The sequence below is a fragment of the Cervus elaphus genome, chromosome 9, assembly GCF_910594005.1.
Source record: "Cervus elaphus chromosome 9, mCerEla1.1, whole genome shotgun sequence".
Classification (NCBI taxonomy): Eukaryota; Metazoa; Chordata; class Mammalia; order Artiodactyla; family Cervidae; genus Cervus; species Cervus elaphus.
In genome coordinates this window covers 52,635,433-52,648,265 of record NC_057823.1, presented here as the reverse complement: position 1 = coordinate 52,648,265, position 12,833 = coordinate 52,635,433, and the positions used below count along the sequence as shown (strand labels likewise).

Here is a 12,833-nt window from a genome sequence, read left to right as displayed (position 1 = left end):
AGTTTCATAGGAAAAAAGGTAGGAAAAAAGTGACCTATACACCTTTTTTAATATACCAAATCTTAACTGACTTAAAGATTATATAAAGTAGTTGGGTCATGGTACCCACCCATATTCTCATTATCAATGGACTTATCTTTTCCCCTCCCTTCCACCCAAATTTAGTTGTTTCCTGCAGAAAATGTACAGCATTCCTATAAGTATAAGAAATGAAAACAGTGAGTACAACTGATATAGATCCATTGACTTTTATTACAAATGTACTTGATCACTTGGCTTCAAAAAGTTTAAAATCAATACCCTATTTTCTGTATGCCAGTACAAAGCAAACTGTTTTACAAATTAAATACCTAAAAATTTGACAAAAATATTAAAATTTGATGAAAAACAATTATAAAAATCCTTAATCTCTCTCTTCAAAAAAGGAGGCAGTCTTCCCAGTCCTATTGTACAATATTAATAATATTCACCATTTTTAGAATAGGTAGCTAAATTATATTTTTTCTGTTAGCATACAAAACTCTTAGACTAATAGATTTTATTTGTATATGCTCCAGTTAAGTTTGTGAATGCCATCTGATTGCAATATAATCAACTATCTTTAATTGAGTCCTAATTTACACTTATTTAATAATTTGCATAGTTTAAAAGGGAAAAAGGTTATTCTATAACTAATTATCATAGGCTATTACAGTGCTATTTTTCAAGGCAACAAGTACTTGCTCCCAAATGAAATTATCTGTCTTCTTTAGGCAGGGGTTAAAATTACTAGCAGCTTTCTCCATCACCTGAAAAACCAAATTGGGATAGTTATCCATCTCTAGATGTGAAGACCTATAAAATACATTGATATATTTTTCACTTTGAGTCAAATTTCAACCCCTGCATGGGACAACTAGAAAGTGAGACTTGCAAGGTTTTTTATTTCCCTGTTGGTTTTGGTTTCTACTCTCCATGGCTTTTGAGAAGCTGGAAAAGTCTGTCTTTCTGACTCACATTGTCTTTTTTTCCATTTGGCAAATATTCATCTACCTCCAATCTGTATCTAGTGGAGGAAAAGCCAACATGGCTTTTCTTATGAACTTCCTTTGTTGTCAAAGGCATGTATAATGATTTCTACAGTTCTGGTTAGTTAACTTTAGCTCCCTCTGTGGCTGGATGACTGCTGCTTCCAACATCAGCATGATAAATAGGAGGCACAAATAAAAAGTAGCTTAAAAAAAGATTTGGTGACTTAAAAAAAAAAACCAAAAAAACGAACAATACCAAACACACACACTTATATGGGCATTTAAAATCTGGTGGCTGATCTCTGGATTAAATTACTTGACAATGTCTCTCATTTTAAAGAATGTAATGCATTTCAAGTGTTCTTTTATACTTAGGCAAATAGTATAGTTTAACCAAGCTCTTGGACCTTAATTGTAAGACAAAGCAGATCATTAAAAATAAGGCATACTTGTCATGAATTAACTTTTGTTTACATGTTTTTGGCACATTTGATCATACTGTCTTCTATGAATAACACATATGGTCAAATATACCATTTCCTTTTTTGTTTCAGCACAAACAGGGTTTACCAACTAGTAAAATAAAAACAAGGAAAAACTCCAACATAAAACACTGAGTTATAGAACCTTGGTAAAGTACCGAGCACCTGGGGGGAAGGGTGGAAAAAGGATGAAACAGGAGAAGGGAAAAGGGAAGGTTGGGGGTACTTGGGGAGGTAAAGTGAGATGCAAAAAAAAGAGCATCTTTACAGTCATTAGTCTTTTCTATGATCACGTTTTAAGTCTTAAAAGATCTGAATGTGGATTTCTTTTAAAATCCACTGACCATAAATCAGACACTGGTTTCAAAATCTTAGTAAGATTGTGTTTAACTGTTATAGTGTAAAGATAATTGCACAATACATGTGCTTCTTGATCCGGTAGGATTCCAAGCAGAATCTGAAGTCTATAGCTATGAAAGGCTTCACTTTAGGTAACTCGGACCCTAAAGAAAACCTCATGAAAGAACTCGCATCTCAAAGAAAGGACACTTTGCCTAAGTTTGCTGTGTTTTTGTTGACTTGCACTACTTATTGCTGGCTACTATGAAACACTGATCTAGGAGTACTCCAACAACCTGTAGTACAAGGCTTAACTTTAAGAAGCTATAGTAAACAAGAGACAAAATCAAAGCAATTCTCTTTCCTAACTAATAACAGCACAGAGAATGCAGTCTTTTCCATATCACAGTTAAAGTACAGTGAACAAAACAGCTCAACAAACCTTAAGACAAAAAAGTGCAGGTTATTAATGTTTACATGCAGTTGATAAGCATTCCAAATGTCACATTATGCACTGTAAAAGCTCAACTTTACTATGTGGAAATAAGAAAAATGCACCTTGGGGGAAGGGGAAAAGCAATTTAATCATTTCCAGTGATTTTGTAAGTAAAGAAACTCCTAACTATTGTACGGTCACCTCATATTAAACATTGTATGAATATTAAAAGCAAACAATTTAATGGGAAAATGCACAGTACAATGGAAATAGCTTGTTATTCAACACATACAGTAGATCTCAAAAACAAAGACAACACACTCAACCAGGGAGCTTAAAAATACCAAATCAAAACCCAAAGAACCAGCAGAAAGAAAAATCCTTCAAAAAGACAACTGTTTCACCTTCCTAGGCCAATGCTTTACAATGTGAGAAGCACTGATACCTTCCAGCTCCTACAGGTGGTGTCTTCTACATACAGCAGTTAGATCTACATGGCTGGATTTGCCAAGATAACAATTCTATCCCCAGAACCCTCTATGTCAGACAAGACCCCTTTTTTTTTTTAAAAAACCAAAATACTTTCTACAGAATTCCAAACCAAAATGTACTGTTTAAGGCATCTTTTTTTTTATAACATTTTCTCTTCACTCAAAGATGATAGTCATGCAGCAGTTTAATGATAAAAATATATTAATATTTTACTATACAGCAGCAAGAAGTTAGTTGTCAATTAAAAGCACACAAACATCTTTAAATGAAAACCTGTAAAAGACTATCGTTACAAACAATTTCAGTTTGGAGGACACCAGCTTGGTAAAGTGCTCTCCTAAGCTTTGCATTTTCATACCCTACACCTTGAATATATGAGTTATAGAACATACTTTTGATAGAAGGCTTGTACACTTGGGGAACACAAATACACTTAGCATATAATGTAGCCAGTAATAACTAGCACCACAGCTACATGGAAATCCTTTACATACACCAACTTGGCTTTCACTTTTAAAATGAAGCTCAGAATCCATGGCTCAGTAGGATAACTATAATTGTGTTGCTCTGCTTGTTAACAGGTCTACATAAGTTAATAGCACTGGCAAAAATCAAAGGATAGCTTCAGACCTCTTACAAGTTTAGGAGACAGTGCTAGTGACCACAAATAGACTCACTACCTGATGTCCAAGTACAGGTTCACTGGAAATTGCTGCACGTTAGTTAAGTTTTTAAAATCTTTCTACACATAATAAAAAAAATATATTATGAACGATACAAGTACATCTCATATACACAATAATGACAAAATGCCTACTCAAAGCAAACAGATGCAGAAAAATATTATGGGAGATTTCCTTTTCTTTCTTTCTCTTTTTTCTTTTACTATTTGAATAACTTTGGTTCCAACCGTAAAAATCACAACTTAGCAAATTTCATTTAAATGCCTTTTTTAATAATTTCTTCATGTTCACAGAAGTTTCACTGACCATTTTTATATGTTTAAGGTCCAGATGCAATGCATATTGTATAAAAGAGAGCACTTATTGTTTACCTTGCATGAATTAAACCTACGTACCTTTAACTCTACAAACTTCTGCATAACATTTAGACAAAGCTCAGACACACAGCATGCCTAGCCCTCATATATATACACATCTCTAATCACAGGTATATAGGGTGTCAAATATACTATAATAACCTCCATGTAAGGTTTGAAATTTGGTAACAAAATGAGAAAAACTAAAAATATTATTTTACGTGTTCTAAAATATCTCTTTTTTGTGCTAAAGTCAAATGTTAGCTCAACATGAAAAGGACTTTTATATAATTCAGCAATATTATAATCTTGACCATTTTGCAAACACTTTTAATAATAATAGCTTAAACGTGTACAAAAGTTCTTGGTTAATTAGGGAAATAAACACTCAGTTCTTTATATTTTTTAATCAAGTAGGAAACACAGTTCATATAATGTTATTACTTTTTGTATTTTTTTTTTGTTTTTTGTTTTTAGCAGCTGCTTACTGTTTTATATGGTGGATAAAGTGGACAACATCCAGCGATGGGTGGCAAGTCAAGAAGAGAAACTGTCAGTTGGTGGAGGTTCTGTGGGTGGTGCTCCCTTGGAGTTAACAGGTTTTTTTTTTTTTTTTTAACTTTTTTACTTTTTATTTTCTCTCTTTCTTTACAGTATAGTTTCTCTGTGTGTGGCTGTGTGTGTGTGTGTGTGTATGCATGTGTGTGTGGGTTTTTTCCATTCAGTTTGATCAATCTTCTTCCCCTTCTTCCTCACCCTGCAGCAGCAAGGTGGCAGCGGCTGTCTCCTCCTGCTGCTGCTGCTGCTGCTGGTGAAGCTGCTCACAGGCAGCTCGCTTCTCCCTCTGCTTCTCTTGAATCTTCTTCATCTCCTCCGAGTACTTGCAGAAGGTGTGTCCAAACTTGGCCCACACCTTGTAGGGCACGGTGATGGAGTTGCGGTAGGTGGGCTTCACCTCGCTCACTCGCATAAACACGCCGTACTTGTTGGAGCCCACATCGAAGAAGAAGCGCTTGTTGTCCACAGTCAAGGAGGTGCCCTCAGGCAGCTCAGCCGGCTCCTCCTCCACTCCGTAGTCGTCGATGAGCTTGGCCAGAGCGTCGCGGAACTCGATGAGCCCCTGTGCGGGCAGTGCAATGGTCTGGCCCTGCGTGGAGCCCAGGCCGGGCCCCCGGTTGACCGTCTGGCGGATGCGCAGGAAGCGGCCGCGCTGGTTCTCCTTGAGATCCATGTAGTACTTGCGGTTCTCGCGCACCAGGAACTCGCTCTTGAGCGCCCGGCGCGGCTCGTCCTGCGCCTGGGCCAGGTCGGGCGGCTGGCTGGGGCCCAGCTGCGCGTAGTGCTCGATGAAGTCGCCCAGGTAGTCGCGGAACTCCACGGCCACTGACATGGAGAGAGTAAGGCGGCTCTTGTTGCCGCCCGCGCCCACCTCAGCGATCTTTAGAAAGCGGCCCTTGGCGTTCTGCTTTACGTCCAGGTAGAAGCGCTTATTCTGGATGTCCACCCGCTTGGAGGCCAGCTCCTGCGTCTCGTGCTGCAGCCCCCCCGGGGCCCCGCCGCCGCCGCCGCCGCCACTGCCGCCGCCGCCGCCCCCGCCGCCACCACCGCCCCCGCCGGAGCCCGAGCCTGGGTGCCCCAGGGAGCCGCCCGAGCCCAGCGCCGCACCACCCTGCTCGCTGCCGCTGTCTCGGTCCGCCATGATGCTGCGCTCCGCCGCCGCGCCGCCGCCGCCTGCCGCTCCGCCCGCCGCCGCCTCAGTCGCCTCAGCCGCCGCTGCTTTCCCTCCCCGGCTCCGCCTGCTGCCGCCGCAACCCCCACAGCCAGTCAGCCACTCTCGCGAGATCTGCGGGAGAGACGAGACAGACGAGACCCGGTAACAGGGCACTGACTCCCCAGTACAGTAGCAGGGCGCCCTACTGTACGCGCCCACCCGCCCGCCGGCACGTGACCCGTGCCCCCTCCCTGCTGCCAGTCCCCCATCCGCCCGCCCGCCAGGCGGCGCCCACCCACCGGCCCTCACCCTACACCCCTGGCTGGGGGGTGGGGGGGATCAGGACGCGCCGCGTCGCAGCTGCTGCCGCCACGGCCGCCACCACTGTAGCTGTCGCTGTTGGCCAGACCCTGGGCAGCCTCGGCCCCGGGAGTTGGGGGACTAGGGGTAGGAAGGGGACTGCCATACTAAGCACAGGGAGCGGGCCTGAGCTCTGTTTTCCAGTGACCCCAAAGAGGATGTAGGAGGAGGGGCCTGCGTAACGCAGTCGAACTGCTGCAGAGGGGACACCGAGTCACGGCAACCCCCTCCTCTGCGGGCCCCATCCAGAACCAGATCCAAACCCAGACAGGCCCACCCGTCGTTTGGCTGGGCCGTCTCCTACCGCAGAGCCCTGGCCGCAGGGGCGGCCGAGGAAGAGAAGAGGTGGTGCGGCTTGTAACCCTTAGCTGCAAAAGGGGCTGCCAGGGATGAGGACGGGGCGCCGGCAGCAGTGGCGTGGAGCACCAGACACCTAGCCCGTCCCTCCCCTCTCCCTCCCCTCGCTCCCGCCGCTCCCCCTCCCCGCGCACGACAGCGGCTCTGGCCTCAGATGATCCCGCTCCCCCCTCCCCCCAACCGCAGCCCCGCACAGTCGGGCGGGCGGGCGGGCGCACTCACCGGTAGGGGGGAGCCGAGCAGAGGACGGCAGCCGCACCAGGGCCGGGGTGCCCGCAGTGCCTTTTTCCGTTGGCTCTGCCCTTCTCCCCAACCAACAATCAGAAAGAAACCCCGCACTCACCCCAAAACCTTCAAAGAGCCCCCTTTGGGACCAAGACTGCCTGCCTGCCTCCCCCTCCTCCTCCCGAGATTTGGGGAAGGGGGGCACCCAGTTCAGGGCTGAGCCCAGCCAGGGTTGCCGGCCAGCTCTGCGGATAAACCAGGCCCAGCCGAGCCTTCAGCCCCTAGCCCCACTCTTCCTCTCTGGAAGGACCCAGAATGAAGAAAACCAAGCAGGCTTTAGGAAATTCACGAGCTAAAAATGTCAGGAATTTCCTGGGAAACGCAGTTCCTTAAGGGATTCATTAACGCAGGTTCGCTCGCCCCTTTTACTCATCCTCCCAGAAACTCCTAAGTGTCAAGGAGATCCCCCATCTCTCAAAAAGTAAAACACTAAATGATCGCTGGTTTTTAGGAAGACAGCTAGGTTACCATTACCATTACCAATGACAGCTAAACCAGTGACAGCAAAAAGGGGTCTTCTCTGGTCTCAGGAAGGGGCTCAGAAATAGATTTCTCTCTTCCTAGATCTGAGGCATAATCTAGGGCCTATTTTCCTTCTCCCAGATAGACAGCTAATGCTTATACTCCCTCACTGCAGTCTGCAGTCCTAGCAGCTGTGGGAAAGCCAGGGCCTATCTCCAGGGCATCTCCTACCTGTGCTCCCAGATGCCCCCATCACCTTCTGCAGGGGGCTTACAGACCCCACAGCCCTATTCCTGGTTTTCTCAAGCATGGATTGCTGCCTCCATCCTGAGAAGAGTACGACCATCTCATCTGTAGGCTCCATTCCCATTGAACATCGCCCATCCCCTGCCCCCAAAAGTAAGGAGACTTGCCTCCCTCACTCTTAACCCCCAAGACATCTGAGTACCTGGCTGCCCAAGCTTCCTGGAAAAGAGAGGGGTAAAGAGGGGACTAATGATAAACAAACCCAGACCAGCCCAGGGTATAAGTCTTGTCAACGCCTGAGACGTTAAAGCTCCCTGATACATCCCTTCATCTCCTGGGCAAACCTGCCTGCTAAGTATTCCCAGCTTCCTTTTTCTCTTCCAAGGGCCCCATTCAACCCAGCAGTAGCTACTTCAGCTCTGGGCTGACGTTCACTACTTCCCGCTAAAGAGGAAGAAATAGGCAGAGCACTCGGACTTCGGAAAAGAAAACTGGGATAGTCCTGTGAACCAGTCTCAGAACTACCCACCTGTCCAGTTGTCCCTGAAATGGCTCTCTGAACAGGAGGCCCACTGTGAGAGACGAAATCACAGGTTTTGGGCCCCATAAAGAACTTCCCCCTAGTTTAGGGGCATCCTGTAGCACTGAGTAGTCCCCTTTCATTGCTGATTTTTCTGCGCTCCCGCCCCTGTCCCCAAGTCTGTCGGGAGGAGATATAGGAACAACTGGTGCACTGCCCACCACACAAAAATGCACGTGTGAAGAAGCGGCGGCTCCTCTAGGTTTGCATGGTAGCGATCAGGACCCTGGATAGACCCCGTCCCAAACAGGGTCGCAAAGGCAGCGTGGCATGGTCTCCGCACAGAGCTGGGCGGGGCATTACGCTCCCACCTGTAAGTTGAGACTACTACGACCTGGTTAAGACCGATCTAGAAGAGCCGCTATTCTTTCTCGTGATTTTACCTCGCACTGAACCGAGCGCTTGTCCCCTCTGGAGAGCTCAAAGCAGCAAAGGCCAGTGGGGCTGCGAGGAGAGAGCACGCGGCTGCCAGTGCTTGTCACTCTTCCATACTAAAAAATCGCTTCCCCCAGAACCAAAAAGTAGAGCTTGAAACTGCCCGCCTTCTTGAACCAATTCTGGGGTCTAAATTTCTTTCCCTGTCCCAAATGTTTACGTCCAGGGTTCTGAAGTGGTTTGAATTTGGGAATGCCCTTATTTTCTGGAAAAAAAAAAAAAAAATGATGCTCACCAGGAACTGATGTCTTAGTTTCCTAGTACAGAGGCAACTGATAAAGTTTTTAGACAAAACACAAGTTAAATATCATTTGCACGCATAAACTGGGAATTTTAAGCTCAAATCAGCTAACAACTGAGACCTGGAACTCTCCATATAAATATGTATTTATTTCATGCTTTTTATTATATATGTATAAAATTTTTCCATTATATATTAGCTTCTTGCCTAGTTTGTAAATGTATCTAAAAGCAACCAAGGTTAATAATGCCTTTCCCAAAATAATACAATGATAAATAGGATATTTAACACATTTTCACTACTCAAACAAGAGAGTTTATTTCAGGATAAGCCTGTGAGTGTGGACTTTTGGTCAGAATGGGAGAGGTGGGGAAAGGCGGCTTTCCTTAGGCTATAGAATACAGTACCCTTAAAAGGTTGTCTGAGAGAAAAGTCTTAAAACAAAGAGGTTAGAACCTTAAACAGAATTTCAAAGTTAGATTTGCATACTAACACAGAAAATCCATGAGCAAACTTGTGGATTTAAAAACACATCTAGCCATTTGTTAATTACCAAGACAACATGCTAACTTGGTAAATGAAAAGCCAATTCTAGTGTCTAGATGTTTGCATTGTTATTTTAAAACAAATAGTTGCAGAATTAAAATTATAGTTTCAATACAATGTAAGAAAGACACAGGGAAAACGAAATACATTAATATGCACAAAGTATCTGTGTTAATGAAAAAACCATAAAAAAATTCCCTTTCTCCTCAAAGTTTGCTTACATTTTTAAAACCTGATAAACATCTCTAGATTTAGTGTGCTCTCTTATTAACAATACACACACATTTTGAAGAGAATTGAGATTGCTTTATCTTTAATTACTCTATTTCTACATCTTTAACAAACTCTTAACAACAAAAAATTGTTTGCTAGAGAAATAGATACTAGGCTGAACAAGAAGGAAAAAAAAAACCCCTCATTTTCCTCAGACTGAACTACGGATGAGTCTGAAATAATCTAATTCTAAAAGTAAAAGTTAACACACATTTACAAAATAAACTTGGAGAGAGGGAATCTACCTCTGGGTAATAAACTCTTGATTATGGAGTTTCCAACAGAAACAATACACTCATTAATATTTCACAGAATCACATATTTCCCAAATAAAAAAGCAGCAAAACCATTAGTATTTGTGTTCTCAAGTGCTACTTAGGTTAAATGCCTGTTTTAAACCAGACAACAATTATCTTCAATACTCAAATCATTAAAACTAAACTGGAATGTTGTACTGCAACTGTTCAAAAGTGGAGGAATTACCCATTTCTTCTCATGGCTAGCTATCGGGAAAATTAAGGGAAACTATCAAATAAATCTTAACATTTTAACAACAACGACTAACAGTATTTCAACGATCATTTTTAAAAAGTCTATCCCCTTTCTACAGCTTACTTAATCTTTAAAACTATGCCTCTCCAATGCTATTTAAATGTTTAGGATTAAATATATGAACTAAACATTTAAAATCTGAAGAGAACAATCCATGTGATAGAATCCTCACGTTTCACAAAATGTTATTTTAAGCATTTGCAGAAGAATTAAATAAATGTAGCACACACTCTAAATTCGATAAAAGATTCAGAGAACCCGACATTTTATATACCCAAAAGATCCAAACAGAACCGATGCAAATGTCAATAACTCTCTTTCGTCTGATTCTTAAATAATTTTACTAGTACCCAAAGGAATGAAATCAGCAACTCTTTCCACACTCTAGTCAACACTCCAATTTCCAAAGCCGCAATTCGAAAACGTCAGTTTGGGCGGGGAGCAGTGAGGGTCTTGAAGTAATCAAAAAATTCCTTTTCCTCCTCTGACAGTCTACCAAAAGATGTCAAACCAAATTCAGCCTATTATAAAGCACTGGGGCTTCCCTTCCAAGGACACGGGACTCAAGCACAGACACCGCTGCAAAAAGCTGTCCCCAAACGCCTGGTCCGACCGAAACGTAAGGGGCCCAAACAAGAACGAAATTAGAAGCCTCAAGAGGGTCCCGCAGAGACAACGGAAATTAAAGTAGCATTTATTCAGGGGTAGACAGCAACGAACCAACGTTCTCCCAGCCGGACTCTTAGCCTTTCTCTATCCGAATTCAGGCTCAAGGCAGATATATTTGTGGGGGTCCCTTTCCCCATTGACATCTCAGCCGCTGCCGGGGCCTACCGTCGCTCAAACGGAAGACCCTCCAACTTCACATCCGTCCCTTTTGCCCTCGGACAAAAGCAGAGGAGACTATGGAGCTGACCTAGCTCTGTGGGGCAGCAAAAATGCCTTGTCCGGGCCACCCATCCCTGGGCCTGGCTTCATCTGCGCTGTCAGCACCAATGTATTCTTCTTTATTTTTGCAACGCATACTGGGCGGGTGTATGCATTGCGGGGGTGGGGTGGGGATTGAACAGAGAAAGGAGGGGTTGGTAGTGGAGCCTTGAACCCTCCTTCCTCTCCCCTCCAGCCAGGGGTGCTGTGCAGGGAGTGTCGGCCAGGTTTGGCGCACTGTCCCAGGCCCCAGGCTAAGGTGGCCAGGGGAAATGAGGCTTAGGAATTTCTAAGCAAACGGTACCACTGGTGGTCTCCAGCGCCTGCGGAGGTAGGATTGTTTTCTTTTTTTTAAAGGGGCGTGTGATTTTCTTTTTTTGGAGGTGGGAGTTCGTTCGTTCGTTCGTGCGCTCCGGAGGGAGGGGGGGCGCTTTGCTGCACTGCCAGGGTCCCCGGAGGGAGGGTGAGGGGATGTCTACAACGGTACAGTAATTATTCCTGGGGTATAAGAGGGCAATCAAGGGAACAAGGTGGGCGGCACCTCAAACTGTGGCAGTGGCAGCAGAGAAGGTCGCGAGGGGCTTACCCGGGCGGGCGGGCGCTGTCCTGCCGCAGGTGAGGGAGGGCGCGGGCTGGAGGGAGGGAGGGCGCGCGCGAGGCAGGCGCTAGGCAGGCGCGAGGAAAGGGGGAGGGGAGCAGGGCGCGCGCGCGCACACCTGTCCTGGACAGCGGCGCGAGCCGAGCTGCGCCTCACTCGGGCTCTGCCGGCTGAGGAGGGAGAAGGGCGGGCTGGCAGGCGGGGGCGGGACGCCGAGGGGAGGAGGAGGAGGCGGCTCGGATGGCTGGCTCGGCTCTCGCTCGTTCTCCCTCCCGCTGGCAAGTCCGGCTCACACCCTGCCTCTCCCGCTCACTCACAGCCCCCTTGACTCTCCCTCCTCCTCCTCCTTCCCCTGCGGGATCCGCTCGCTGCCGCCGCCGCCGCCGCCGCAGACGGCAAGTCGTGGCAGCCAGACGTCGGCGCGTAACCCGGCGCTCTGTGCGTGACTCCGGGCGACGTCAGCGCGCGCTCCCCGCTACCCACCATCTCCCCCCCCACCCTCCTCCCGTGGCTCGCGCCCTCCGCCCTCGCGTCCCTCCGTTTCAGTTGCCGCGGCGGCGGCCGCCGAGCGCGTTCCCTCCGCCCTCCATCTCGCGCGTGCGCGCGCCCTCCCAACCGTTGGCACGTCAACAGCCCACGGCCCAGGCCTTAAGGCGCGTCTGAGGAGGGGGCTCCCTGCGGCCTTTTTGCCCGCCCTTCCTCCAGCCACCGTCTGTAGCGCCCCCGGGAGGACTTCTCGGTTGTTGGGCTCTGAGGGCGGAAGCCAGGCTCAGGCGGGGACGGAACCCTGTAGGGCCTGCGTCAGCCCCAACTTAGGGCCCTCAGCGTCGTAGTCAGTGTCGCTACCACCCTGTCACCCGCGCCACCCCCCCCCCCCCCCAACTCTCCACCGTTCCGCCTGCATCTCTTAGGAGGCGACAGGCCTTTCATCTCCCGGGAGGGTCTCACCTTGGCCTTCAGACGCCAGCCGAGAGGGGCTGGAAAGGCAGGATTAGCAGAAAGAAGAAAGGGGCTAGACCAGGTTCAGGCTCTAGCCCCAGGAATCTTTGACAGGAAGCGTGGGGTTGCTGCCCAGCCTCCCACGCAGTGTAGGTGAAACTGGGCCCCTTTGAGGGACTGTGACTAAGGACAAAACCCTGATAAATAATATTTATGCGTCCTTCGGCCGAGAGGGAGAGAGTAAAACGGATGAGTTAATTTTCATAAATTGCTATGCTAGGGCTAAATGCAAAACTACAAAATGTCCTTCTAAAAGTTTTCTTGAAATCTTACCAGCTTTGACAGACTTTTGGTACAAGTTAACTTTTTCCTTCACTTTGTATGCTGTTACATCTCATTCTTGCAACACTGCGTACATAGAAGACGGATCAGTTGAAAATGATTGACTGCAAAAGAAGCAGAAAACAGCCTTACTTACGTCTTTATTATTTAAATAGCTCTCTGAAAAGTCAATCTGTGATTT

The 12,833-nt window shown here is 46.6% G+C and overlaps 2 protein-coding genes across 8 annotated transcripts in view; one reads left to right on the top strand and one right to left on the bottom strand.

Annotated features, from left to right (window-relative positions):
* Nucleotides 1–232: 232 nt before the first annotated feature.
* PURA (purine rich element binding protein A) lies at nucleotides 233–12,337 on the bottom strand. 5 transcript variants are annotated; one of them, XM_043912949.1, is made up of 2 exons: nucleotides 12,320–12,337; nucleotides 233–5,641 (listed from the first exon to the last, which is right to left on the bottom strand). In XM_043912949.1, the coding sequence occupies exon 2, from the start codon at nucleotides 5,495–5,497 to the stop codon at nucleotides 4,529–4,531; it is 969 nt and encodes a 322-aa protein (XP_043768884.1). In that variant the 5' UTR covers nucleotides 5,498–5,641; nucleotides 12,320–12,337; the 3' UTR covers nucleotides 233–4,528. The 5 variants fall into 5 exon arrangements, with proteins under 5 accessions (XP_043768884.1, XP_043768880.1, XP_043768881.1 ...); XM_043912945.1 differs by lacking the exon at nucleotides 12,320–12,337 and adding an exon at nucleotides 11,360–11,813; XM_043912946.1 differs by lacking the exon at nucleotides 12,320–12,337 and adding an exon at nucleotides 11,490–11,813.
* The window catches only part of NRG2 (neuregulin 2), a 256,782-nt gene continuing 254,938 nt past the window's right edge, over nucleotides 10,990–12,833 (top strand). For all 3 annotated transcript variants that reach the window (XM_043912943.1, XM_043912941.1, XM_043912942.1), the window contains exon 1: nucleotides 10,990–11,104. The gene's annotated coding sequence lies outside the window, so the exon portion shown is untranslated. The remainder of the gene's footprint in view (nucleotides 11,105–12,833) is intronic.